The sequence below is a fragment of the Alosa sapidissima genome, chromosome 12, assembly GCF_018492685.1.
Source record: "Alosa sapidissima isolate fAloSap1 chromosome 12, fAloSap1.pri, whole genome shotgun sequence".
NCBI lineage: Eukaryota > Metazoa > Chordata > Actinopteri > Clupeiformes > Clupeidae > Alosa > Alosa sapidissima.
In genome coordinates, this window is record NC_055968.1 from 1,664,906 (window position 1) to 1,677,942 (window position 13,037).

Sequence of the window (13,037 nt, forward strand, 5' to 3'; positions counted from 1 at the left end):
AGATATATACTAGGGGCGGGGCCCCATCTGAAATCTCATTGGCCCCTGACTGGCCCCTGTAACGTCAATCATCAATTAGTGTCAAACTTGTTGAGAACGACGATCAGAGATGCAATTCCATTCCCAAACAACTGGTGGCAGTAATGCACCTATGAAGCTTGAAAGCTAAAGCACACAGTGAACTGTAAAGGAAAGAATACATTTGGCTAACCAGAAATGTCTCTGCTAATGTGAAGAAACAATACATTTGGCTAACGGAAGTATCAGCTAACGTGAAGAACCGATACATTTTGGCTAACGAAAGTATCAGCCATAGACATAATATACATAGACGCCGCATTGGCTGCTGGAAACAAGAAATGCGGCCGCCATCTTGGACCTGTCATACTCCTCATTGCGTTGCAGCAGAAAACACAAGATGACAGCACTGTGCAGCATGTTCCTGCTCAAATCGGCGGACCATACTCGGGGGGATTTACTTTTCACAAGTAAGATTTAACATTACCATACTATTGGTTGTATTTTGTATTTTCGAACAATGTGGCCTGTATCATAGCTACATGTATGACCTTTGCAGCAAAAAAAACCGCGTGAAAATCTGTTCGGTATTCAGTGAGATATGATTAATTAAGTGTGCTGACAGCTCATTGCACCGGCCAAACAGATTACACTGAGTGGAGTGGATGACCGGTCCAAGATGGCGGCTCCAAATCTCGTCAGCGCTAGTAGGGAGCAGCGGTCGATGCGGCGTCTATGTATATTATGTCTATGGTATCAGCTAGAATTCTAACGTGAAGAATCGATGGCAGCGTTTCATCCTCCACAGAAGTTTCTTGGTGAGTCACAATCTATGTTGGTTATCATCATTATGTGAAAGGGACGTTTATTTGTTGCTGTCACAATATGTTAAGTTTGTCAATTAAATTACGAAGCAGCCGCAAGCTTGCAGTGAACTGTTAACCGACTTAGTCAGTGAACTGTTAACATTAACTTAACGTTAGGTTACTTGAGTTTGAGGTTTGTTATTCATTGTTAGCATGCTGATAGATTTTATGTATGGAAAGGTAATGTATGAAGTGTTTGAAATAGTGTTATATGAAATGCAGAGAAATGGACATCCTGTTTGTTTGGGGTCCGAAATTAATAATGGTATGCGCTAGTGCCTTACCAAATGTAAATAACGTTTGATTTTTTTTGCTTGAGGAAAATGTTTGGCAGCTGCTAATATAACACGATAATACATGCCTATAGCTAACGTTACGTTTTTGTAGAGTTAATGTGAGCTATCATTGCAAAGTTATTTACCACTATTCTGAGTTTATTTGATTCATGGGCTTTGCATGAATTCTGTCTCAAAGTGTTAGGACAAGCAGAGTTTCATTGAGATAAATTGGTTACATTTTCTACTCTATTCACTCAAGCTTTATATGATTTAAAAAAATATTAACTGGTTTTACAGTTAACAGACGACATGCTGAATACAAGCATGGATTTTGTGATACGCATTTGTGTTTCACCTACAGACTGGAATGGCGCAGGAGCTGGTGACTTCAACCCACAGTCTTCACACCAAGCATAGCTGCTCCTAATGGTATGGTGCTATTTCCTATTGCCACTACACTGAGCATATTTTGACATTCATTTTAGAAACGCCAGGTTGACAGTGGGTTATGAAAGTTATTAATAACAATTAATTTACTCAAACTTAATTTTCTTCTCTCCAGACATTTCCCATTCTAGAGCTGATGGTTCTGTGCAACCTCTCCTAAACTGGTATTCCGCAAGATGCAGCATGGAAATAGGAAGAGGCCACTCAATGACTTCTGATACAAAGACTTCAAATGGTAGGAATATTCCATCTTTAGTGTTTTGCTACCCCTTCCATAATTTTTTTCGCTTTCACATGACACATAGTCAGTCTTCAAATCAGAATCAGGCTTTTCTAACTGGAAGCAAGCCGGTGGCTTCAAAGACCATTCTAAATCAGACCATTGTAAAAATCATTGTTGAAAAAATTGTGTAAATATGATGTAGTTGTTGCTCACATGCTGTGTGTGTGTGTGTGTGTGTGTTTGTTTTAATGTACGCAAACTGGCAGTGAAAGTGGTTTCTCTTATCAACAAAAGGGGAAAAGAGACAAAAGAGTTAAAGTAAAACTTGTGTGTGTGTGTGTATATATATATATATATATGAAAAATGTGTGTATGATGATGTATGGTTTCTGTTTAAAATATCAATGTATTTCCACTGAAGTGTCTATTATAGTTGTATATTGTGTTTTCAATGCACATTATAAATAAATGGGAGAATTGTTAAGAATTGTATTGGCTTTTTTGTTTTTTAGCATTTAGCATTCAAGTATTTGAAGACTGGTGAAATGTATGCACCTTACTGCTGCAGTGTAGTCTAGTTAGCTGTAGTGGGTATACTGTGATCAACCCCAAATTTTAATACCTATCCTTGTCTATTTTAAGTGGGTATACTGAGATGGTGATGCTTTTTAAGTGTGTATACCAGAGACTTTCTAATGAGGAGACACAGCACTCAAAAAATCTTTCATAGAAATGCATGGGGCTAGTTTGTAACAGCCGTTGTCTACACATATCCCACCTCTTCCTCGGCAAAACGTCGACATGTGAATACATTGAACCAATCATGTGGTGTGATGTAAATACATTGAGCCAATCATACGGTGTGTTGTGAAGACATCGTGCCAATCATGTGTTGTGAACTCGCCGCTGGAGCAAGATTGGTGTCGTGAAGACTTGCGCACGCACATTTCTGCTGAATAGGATGCCCAAAGAGTGCCCAAAAAGCGTTGCAATATGGCCGCCGAGTGGAGGGACTTGCCTAAAAGGACTTTGGGTATACTGCGTATAGTCCTGAATATCACATAGACTACATGCCTCTGCCTTACTGAACAAGGGATTTTCTGTGTATAGATGTTGACCGGTTCTTGGCCCCTCAGTGTATGATGTGGCCCCTGTCTCAGAAAAATCCTAGAACCGCCACTGGAACATATACATATAGTTCTGTCAGCTTTTCGACTGTTGAGTCCAACAATAGTGTCCATGTAGAATTTGACTTCGTTTTTGAAGGCTGCAAAACAAGGTTTCCCTCCCCCCATTTACGTTTATGAATATGAAATTTTCCCAACAACAAGAGCAAATTTATCGTGAAGACAACATTTATTTATTTATTTTCAATTTTTTTTTCAAATTCAAAGGGGCTTTATTAGCATGACTGTTTGGTACAGTGTTGCCAAAGCTAGTGTTACAAATAACACAGTAGTATCACAAAGAAAAGAAGACAGAGATTGTCACGGCCCACAGACTCAGGACAGGGAGGTAGACTTCCAACAAGATAGTCTTTATTTCACATGTAAACCAGAAGTGGGTTGTCAAATCCAGGCCAGTAACAAACAGAAGCTCCAAAGAGTCCAAAACACAAAAGAACAGTAAACTTTAAGTAAAAGTCCCAAAACACAAAAGATCGACTTAACTAACTCTGGGGGTGACTCGAGGGGTCTGATCAGGAGGACGCTGGAACTGGTGAGGGGAATCCAGGATGAGTACTCCTTGGGTAAGTCAGGCTGGTGGATAGCACTGTGGTGTCATCTCTGACGAGGCCAGACAAAGACTGAGGGGAGACTGGGGTTTAAGTAGGGAGTGAGGCTGATTGGGAACAGGTGCAGGTCATTAGTAAACTGGGGAGTGTGAATGAGTGAGGGGAGCTTCAGGAGAGTGAGCATGGGTGTGGCTGGAACAGAACCTGGTGTGACTGATATTACCCCCCCCCCCCCCCCTCCCCTCCAGGGGCCGCATTCAAGGACGAGGGGACCCGACGCCGAGGTCGCCCTCGGCCACGAGGGGCCGGTCGACTGGGATGTGTGCGATGGAACTCGGTGAGCATGGAGGGGTCCAGGATGTCGTCACGGTTGACCCAGGAGCGATCTTCAGGGCCGTAGCCCTCCCAGTCGACCAGATACTCCAGTCGACCTCTGCGGCGCCGGGAGTTGAGGATGTCCTTAATGGCATAGATGGGACCCTCGTCCAGGAGTAGCGGCAAGGGGGATTCCACTGCAGCACCAGGTTCTGTGGAAGAAGGAGAGTGAGGTGAATGGTAAGGCTTTAGAAGTGACACATGGAAGGTGGGGTGGATCTTGTAGTCAGGGGGGAGCTGGAGGCGGTATGTGACTGGGTTTATCTGGTGAGTGATAGTGAAGGGACCAATGTATTTGGGGCTTAGCTTTTTGCTGGGAAGTCTCATCCAGATGTCCCGGGTGGAGAGCCAGACCTTCTGTCCAACCCTGTACCCCGGTGTGGAGGACCGTCGGGCATCGGCATGGCGACTCTGGCGGCAAATGGCTCGCTGGAGGTGGCTGTGAGCTTCGCCCCAGACCTTCTCACTTTCACGGAACCAGGTGCTCACTGCTGGAACATCAGAGGGTTCCCCTGACCAGGGGAATAGTGGTGGTTGGTAACCAAGTATGCACTGAAAAGGGGTCAGGCCGGTGGAGGGCTGGCGTAGAGAGTTCTGTGCATACTCGGCCCAGGGTAGGTAACGGCTCCAAGTGTTCTGGTGACTATGGCAATAGGTCCGCAGGAAGCGGCTAATTTCTTGGATCCTTCGCTCTGTCTGACCGATGGTTTGGGGGTGGTATCCCGAAGTCAGACTCACCGTCACCCCAATCAGCCGGAGGAAGGCCCGCCAGAATCTTGAAATGAATTGTGGTCCCCTATCCGACACTACATCTTCCGGGATTCCAAAGTTTCTGAAGACGTGCGTGAACAGTGCTTCAGCAGTCTCTGCGGCCGTCGGGAGACCGTTCAGGGGAATCAGTTTGCAGGCCTTGGAAAAACGGTCCACAATGACAAGGATGCAGGTGTGGCCCTCAGATGGGGGAAGATCGGTGGCAAAGTCGACTCCGAGATGTGACCATGGTCTCTTCGGAATGGGCAGAGGCAAAAGCTTCCCTGCAGGCAGGTGACGAGGGGTTTTGGCCATGGCGCATTCCACACAACCAGCTACGTACCTACGGACATCTCACCATGCCCGGCCACCAGGACTGCTCCTGAAGTAGTGAGAGGGTGGCCATGACCCCAGGGTGACCGGTGCCGGGTGAGGAGTGTGCCATTTTTAATTTTTGGGATGAGGGGGTGGAAGTTACACTGCATTCTTTCTAACTGATTTTTGCAAATGACTATACCTAAATATGTAACTTTGTCTGTAACTGGAATACCTTCAAATACCTTTTAGAGGGAAAAGAGCACATTTCTTAAGATTTAGATGTAAGCCAGATATATGTGAAAACTCCTTAAGACACTTAATCATCTTCTTGACCTGCATTTCATCTTTGAGAAAGATAGCCGTGTCATCAGCTAGCTGACAACATTTTATTTCTCTTCCCAGTATGTTAATACCCTGGAAAGAGTCATTATATAAATGTAGAGTCAATATTAACTAAGATAAACAAAAATGGAGCCGCAGGGTCTCCTTGCTTTATACCTCTAGATATGTTAAATCTATGTGTAGTGCCCCCTGGAAGTTTCACTGAACTATTACAATCATTATATAATGTTTTTATCGCGTTCTTAAAGAACTGACCAAAACCAAAAAAGTCCAAAACATCAAATAATGTGTTATGCTTGACGGTATCAAAGGCTTTATATATGTCTATGAATAAGATCAAATTATTATCTGTTAGTACTCCCGATAATCAATTAATTAAGTCTAAAATTAATCTAAGGTTGTCACTTATAAGCCTTCCTTGCATAAATCCAGACATTCATCAATAATTGAGGGTAAACATAATTTAAGGCGCTGAGCAAATATATGAGTTATTTTTATTAAATATTTATTAAAGTTATAGGCCTCCAGTTTTCAATTAGTAAGCAATCTTTATTGGCTTTAGGTATCAAGGTAATTAACCCTTGACACATAGAAGGAGGGAGTTTACCAACATCTAAAGCTTCCTTGAACACACTCAATAGAAATCCAGCAATATGATCTTGAAAGACCTTAAAAAACTCGCCAGTATGGCCATCATTGCCAGGAGATTTGTTATTTTTTAACCTACTAATATTCTTTTTCAATTCATCTAAGGATATATTTTGATCACATAGGTCCTTTTGGGTTCGGTCAATTGGTTGTTGCCCACAACACACTAGCTTTCTGCTAATGAATGACGTCATTGACGCATTCAAAAGGCTTTTTAGAACAAATAAGTGACTCAAAAAATATAATACTCAGCGGTGTATATTTTCTCTGCCCCCTCTTTCACATGCAACATTCAAATTTCTGGGAAAAACATTATATCCAGAGAAAAATGGATTTGAGTGGTACAGCTCCATAGGCCTCCATTAATTCTGCACTTATTCGTGAGCGCCCTCATGTGGAACCAGAAAGGAACTGCAACCAGTTCAGAAACCGGAAGTTTCCCGAGAGTGGCGGTTCTCCCATGGCGGTTCGCCATTCAGCAGCCTCTATGGTTTTTCTTCTTCTGTAAAGTTTATTGGCAGCTTGCGAACTTAGTGCACTACCGGTGTCCAGTTTTCTAAAAAAAATAAAAAAATATTATACATATTTTTTAAATAACAAACAAATAAACAAACTATATATATATATATATCTTTACTGCTGGTTTTGCTTGTTGTCCCACCTAAAGCTGGTCATTTTAGTTGGTGTTGCTGGTCTACATTGCTGGTTTAACTGGCCATGCCAGCTTATGTTGGTCATTCTAGCAAACCAGCATGACCATCTTACACCAACAATGTCAAGCTTGCGGGGCTGGTCACCAGCATGTCCATCTTACACCAGCTGTATCTGACATGACAGGCTGGTCACACCAGCATGACCAGCTTCCTCAGTTGGTCATGCCAGCATGTCCACCTGGTGGCCCAACCAGAGACTCATGTGTAACATAAAGGAATCCTGAATGACTTGTGTGTGAAAATGACCCTGATGAAGGCACAAGCCGAAATGTTGGTCTAATAAATAATTGCATATTGAAGTTCTGAGTGTGCCACGACACTTCTTCTAATTTCAAGTCTTCATTTACCATTGTGAGCACCTCACAAGGTGTGCATTTACCATCATCAAACAAAGGCCCAACAAGCTACACCAGCAAAGACCCGCAAGAGCTGGAACAAAACCAACAAAGACAGCTAAAACCAGCATAAGCAACAATCAAAAATCTAACTCTGATCCAGTACAATGGCACAGTCCGCTCATACAGATGAAGGAAAGGTATGGTCAAAGGGCCGTAGCGCCGCTTGATACATGGGTATTTGGCTTCCCCTCAAAAGGGAAGTCTGAGTATGACACAGATAAAAAAACTGGAAGACAAACTCTGTTCTGTACTACAATGTTTATTAATTTATCACTAGGCCTACTGGATCTACTAAAACCAATAGGCTAATACTACTAATGGGAACCCAATAGTCTCCTTACATATTAATAGGCTACTAATACTAGCCAACTCATATTAGGCCTATTGTTAATATTACCTAATAGCCTATTATCACTGTCATGCTGATTCAAGCCATCAGGAGAGAGGAAGGCCCACTGTTTAATGTCTCTAATACAGGGGTTCTCAAAGTTTTGATTGGTGACGGCCAATTCAGGAACCCAACATTGAACTGAGGGCCGTCAAAGGGGCGGGGGGAGCAAAAGAAAAAAAAAAACCTGGAAAAAAAATCCCATTTCTAATGATTTTAATGACCAGGTTGCATCTCTACAGTTTATATTTATTGCATTAAACATATTTTAATTCATAACTGAGGCTAAACCTGGCAAAACTTGTGAAAACCTTAAGAAAAATTGCAATGCACACACAATCCCTGGGGTTCTCTACCCTCAACAGACAAATTTGGGATATAACAGTTAATTTCAAGTACAAACTTATTTATTTAACATAGCCCTTATTCAGGGCCAATTCCAGCTACCAAAGCACCACAGGAAAACTTGACGGCCACGAAACACCACTAAATGGAGATTCATTCTTTTCAAAGCACACAGTACAGATGTGTACAGCTGTTTCCTTGAAGACACAGCAATTGAGATCAATGTAAAACGCAGCAACAGGTTAAACCACAGGTACATATGACACAGCAATGAAGCTTAAGACATCACGTGACTGCTTGTGTCACCAGTGAGTTTAAAACCGTGTTAAACTCTAAAAGTGGCTAAGCTAATGACAGAGCAATTGCCCCAAAATGTTCATGGGGCAATCTATATCCACAATTCTGACCGTTTAGTTGCCCACAGCTGAACCACAAGTGCAGTTGAATAGAGTTAGTCTGGACTGAAACAGGAACATATAGATGAACTACTTTTAGTATTACAGTGTTTAAACAACATTAGTGCACAATGAAACTATATACACTTGAACTGAGTTGACAGGACATTGATGGGGAGACACTCCTGGGCCTGACTGAAAGGATGGTGGAGAAACTTTTCCCTTTAATGAAGTCACAGGTGATGTTTATGAAGGAGCTGAATAAATTAAGAAACTCCCAGAACTCCCAGAACAGTAAGTAAGATGTGTTAACCAGTCTGTAGACATGGTAGTAAGTAAGCAAGCATTTAATTTAAGCCTGGCATTGATCTTACTACTTTTCCTCTCATCACCCAGATGTGAAGCTGGATTGCTCCTGGAGGACCATACACCTCGCTCACAGTGAGTATAGCATGTCTACATTAACTCATGTTCATTAATGTAATGTATATGTAGTTAAAGTGTATGATGTTCAGAGAATATTACCACAGGCAACAAACTGTCCTGTCTATCTAGACTGTCTTGGCCAAGTGTTCAGATGTCATCTCTTCTGGGGACACTGGTTTGTATATTAATATGTTAATATATCTCCAGAGATATGTCTCCAGAGGAAAGATTGGCCTATAGGACACTAACTAGATCTGCTCCTAGTTATTTTAATTCAATAATCAAGCCTTACATCCCCAACCGCCCACTGCGGTCTTCTGGTGAGCGTATGTTGTGTCGACCAGTCATGAAAACTGGGTCTAATTCCAGACTCTTTTCTTCAGTGGTTCCATGTTGGTGGAATGAACTGCCCAGTGCTCTCCGTTCCTGTGGTAGTTTTGGGTCGTTTAAGAGGGGTGTAAAGACATTCCTATTCAACATATACTTAGTTGTTTAAGCGCTTATGTGTTATGGTTTATATAATGTTTTATTTTAATTGGGCTGTTAATTAATTTGACATTATTGTTTATTATTGATATTCTCCTTAATGTAGTCTTAGCATGTCATTGTTTTTATATTATTGATTGAATTGACATTATTGTTTTATTATTGCCTTTCCCCTTTTTTTACATTGCTTTTTATTAGGCTATAGTTCAAAATATAAAGCGGATTTATTTTTACTAAAAGTTATTTTCCATTTTCCCAGGGGTTTATAAACTTCCAAGTTTTAGGGCCTGCTTACACAAAAGAATTTGCACAGTTTTCTCTTGGTCAGTGGTGTAATGGCGTTTTTTTCACAGTTTTCTCTTGGTCAGTGGCGTTTTTTCCTAGGTTTCTCTTGGTCAGTGGCGTATTGCGTTTTAGGTAGTGTACGAACGCGCCAGACCACTCCTTACGTTGTTAATTACCACACCCCTTGGCGCATTGTTTAAAAAAGAGAGGTGCAAAATACGAAAATAAACTTTGCGCTGGGAAAATAATTAGTTTTTCACCATGCGCCAGGGTGGAAAATAGGGAACGTAGTCTGAGACTAGTCTGATTATAGGATGAGATTTAAAAATGTCCTAAAGTAGGCCCTTAGGATGCATTTCTCTAACAAATAATTATCTGTTTTAGGTATCCCAGTCACAAAATGTATGGAGATGTCCTGGGGAGTTTGATTACAAAATTTCCATTTTCAAGAGATGGCAGTTCATCTGGACATCTACGTACAGTACTGCTACTTGCAAAGACTCTTTCTGTTTTGGTTATTTTTTTTATTTCTGTGTAAATAATGCAATTTTACTATTGCAATTTGCATTGTATCCTTGTATCTAGGAGACATTGTTAGAGTGCTTCCGTAACAAATTTAAGAAGGAAAGGATTCCACTTGTGCACAACTCCACAGTCCTCCAAATGAAAAAAAAGTATGGAACCAAAAAACGAATGGTGGAGCACACATCCTATGTGGACACTACCATCGAACCTGAGGTACATTAGGCTATTTGTTTATTTGTTTTTCTGATCTTTATTCTTTTAAAAGTGTCAGGTACCAAAAGTGGGTTAAGAATGTTACAGTATCTTAACTCATCCTATATGACATGAATTACTGTCCATTTCAGCTGGCAAAAAGGAGAGCAGAATTACTGGATTATTCAGCATCACACAGTAACTCCAGTTCCTCGCTTGAGGTATTTTTTGTTTTCCTTTTCATACTTCATTATTGTTGAGATACAAATAACAAGTGCCACCCATATGCAAAAGAGTAACAATGAGTTTGTGGAGAATCAGCCACTCTACTGATTTGATCACACTTGTTTTATAAAATTGTGTTGTGTTCTCAGGTTTTAGAGCTGGACGCAGTTGGAGAGGATGACACCAGTTATCAAGAGCACCTGAATTACATCTTAAGGGAGTTGGCCAAGAAGCAACCAAATTTGGCAGAAATTAAAATCAGGATGAGGAGGACGCTTTTTAAGCGCATTGAAGCAATTACTCTCCCAACAGAGAAAGTCATGGAGATTTTTTCCATTTCTTGGCATCCCACAGCTAGTGAGTAAATTGTGCACAAGACGGTTAACACAATACTAACAGTGGTTATATTCTATGTATCATTCACTCTTAATTTGTTCTCCTTAAAGATGCATCATGAAATGCAAATGAGATTTGGGATAGACATGGACAGGAGCTTGCAAACTGCAAAACATGAGTTGGCCCCAACAATCATCAGGGTGGTGAAGGAGAGCAGCCAGGAAAGGTTTTCACCCTCCCTCCTTGAGCCAACAAATGAGAGATTAGAATAGAAGGTAGGTGTCTTCTGTGATCTACCTTTAAATACCAAAAGTCTGAAGACACTCTTTTGTTTATGTAAACTAAAGCACATTGAATGACCTCTGTGTATGAAATACGCTATATAAATGAAGTTGACTTGACCTGACTTGAGTTGACTCTCACACAAATTTGAGTTTTAAGAATCACTGAGAAAGAGAATGACAGAAGGAATGGAAAGATATTATGTTATATATATTATATACTATGTATTATGTATTTTTCTTGCTGGAATGTTGAGGGATAATTGGCGTTTATGGTACATTTAGTTTTTGCGATGATAACCTCTGTGAATGATAATCTAAGCATGATGATTCATTTGGGTAAATATCTCTTAACAGATGCTGCACTGCTGTTGCTGCCGGAACTCTTCAAGGAGAAAACAGAGTTTTTATACTGTGTTGAAGATGTAAGTGTGGTCTGTTCCTGTTCCATGATTTCAATTCATACCAAAGTTTAAAATGACCATGCCCTGATGTTTCCCCTACCTGTCGTTTTCCATGGCTCCCTCAATGTGTTCAAGGCAGACACCATCAGCATCAGGCTCGATGGACTAACATTAACCACTGGGAAAATGACCATAGCCGAGGCACTCGAGTACCTCTTCAGCACTTATTTCCTGTTCAATGTATCATATCCCGCCCCTCTTGTAAATACATTCATTCAGATATTTTTATTCCAACTCTGTCCTAACAAGAAAAAAAATCCCCATCCCTGTTCTTAAAATGTACAACCATTTTATGTCATATGATTAAATATCCCCTTTATTCCCTCGATTTATATCTTTATATCTTTCTTTCTTTTTTCTTATAGCTTGTTACAATAAACACATTTGTTACTTCTTAAAACCTTTGTCTTGTTTCATTTTCATGGCATTAAAGTTGCTGATAGAGCACATAAATTAAGCTATACTTTAAAATAAATATAATTTCCTAAAATATTAATTAATAATTAATTGATTAATATTATTAAAAACGTATTCAAAGAACCTCTTATCGGTTCTATATAAAACCATTTTGTTTAGGCTTTAAAGAACCCTTAGGGGTTCCTTTGATGAACCCTTCAAAAAGGTTCTATATAGAACCATTTAGGGGTGCCATATATGAAGCATGCAATGGAACCATTTTTGGTTCTATAGTACCTTTTTTTCTAAGAGTGTACTGTATGTGTGCGTTCCTGTGTTTGTGTGTCTGTGCTTGTGTGTGTGTGTGTGTGTGTGTGTGTGTGTGTGTGCCTGCATGTGTGTGCATGTATCTTTACTGTATGTGTGTGTTTGCACGCATAGTGTGCAGTCACTAAATGTACACATATATTCATTTATTGTATGGTTCCACATGAACGGAATTCTACAAAACTTGCCATGCATTCAGAAGGTGTCATAATGATTCTACACTTCAAATTCCGTGCAGTCAGCCAAAGATACCTACGATTACAATGCCTCGTTTCATTTTTAACTAGGCGGCGCAAATCAAAACGAAAAACAATGGTTCCGTTCCGTAAATTAATTTATTGTATGGCCCCCCCATGAACGGAATTTCACGAAACTTCCTATGCATTCAGAGGGTGTCATAAAGATCCTACACTTTAAATTCGGTGCAGTTTTGAACCTGTCAGCCAAAGATACCAGATTCCACTTTGCATGCATTCAGGGGGTGTCATGATGATCCTTCACCTCCACCTCGTGCAGTTTTGACCATGTCAACCAGAGATACCTGCGATTACACCTTATTCTTGCTTTTTTATTTTTTAACTAGGTGGCACCGTACATCAAATGAGTGGTTCTGTGTCATCCTTGTGGGGCTACATGCCCACTAAGTTTCATGCACCCCAGTCTTTCAGTGTCCTGGGAATCGTTGGCACAAAATTACTGGGAAAAAAACAAAAAAAAAATCATTATCCATCCAAGCATCTCTCCACTGTAGTTCTGCCATCCTAGGGTGCCTCACACACTCATCTATAAGAGCTGTCAGCCAGGGGTCAGACTATGGGTGTCCCTAATACAGCTCATACTCTAGGCAAGTCTATG

General features: G+C 40.7%; 1 protein-coding gene across 4 annotated transcripts; it reads left to right on the plus strand.

The window, feature by feature from the left end:
* The first annotated feature begins 1,797 nt into the window (after positions 1 to 1,797).
* Positions 1,798 to 11,780, plus strand: LOC121677468. Of its 4 annotated transcripts, XM_042056232.1 has the most exons (10): positions 1,798 to 1,844; positions 3,816 to 5,121; positions 8,404 to 8,680; positions 9,821 to 9,917; positions 10,022 to 10,174; positions 10,306 to 10,374; positions 10,528 to 10,735; positions 10,825 to 10,989; positions 11,353 to 11,420; positions 11,535 to 11,780. In XM_042056232.1, exons 3-8 carry the CDS (start codon positions 8,565 to 8,567, stop codon positions 10,833 to 10,835), a joined length of 654 nt encoding a protein of 217 aa, XP_041912166.1. In that variant the 5' UTR covers positions 1,798 to 1,844; positions 3,816 to 5,121; positions 8,404 to 8,564; the 3' UTR covers positions 10,836 to 10,989; positions 11,353 to 11,420; positions 11,535 to 11,780. The 4 variants fall into 4 exon arrangements, with proteins under 4 accessions (XP_041912166.1, XP_041912164.1, XP_041912165.1 ...); XM_042056230.1 differs by lacking the exons at positions 1,798 to 1,844; positions 3,816 to 5,121 and having other exon boundaries at positions 7,869 to 8,680; XM_042056231.1 differs by lacking the exons at positions 1,798 to 1,844; positions 3,816 to 5,121 and having other exon boundaries at positions 7,869 to 8,680; positions 11,539 to 11,780.
* Positions 11,781 to 13,037: the final 1,257 nt, after the last annotated feature.

Coding starts and splice junctions, on each gene's coding strand:
- LOC121677468 (XM_042056232.1), top strand. CDS start 8,565: ATGGTAGTAAGTAAGCAAGCATTTAATTTAAGCCTGGCATTGATCTTA. Junction 8,681..9,820: donor GACCATACACCTCGCTCACA/GTGAGTATAGCA, acceptor TATCTGTTTTAG/GTATCCCAGTCACAAAATGT. Junction 10,375..10,527: donor ACTCCAGTTCCTCGCTTGAG/GTATTTTTTGTT, acceptor TTGTGTTCTCAG/GTTTTAGAGCTGGACGCAGT.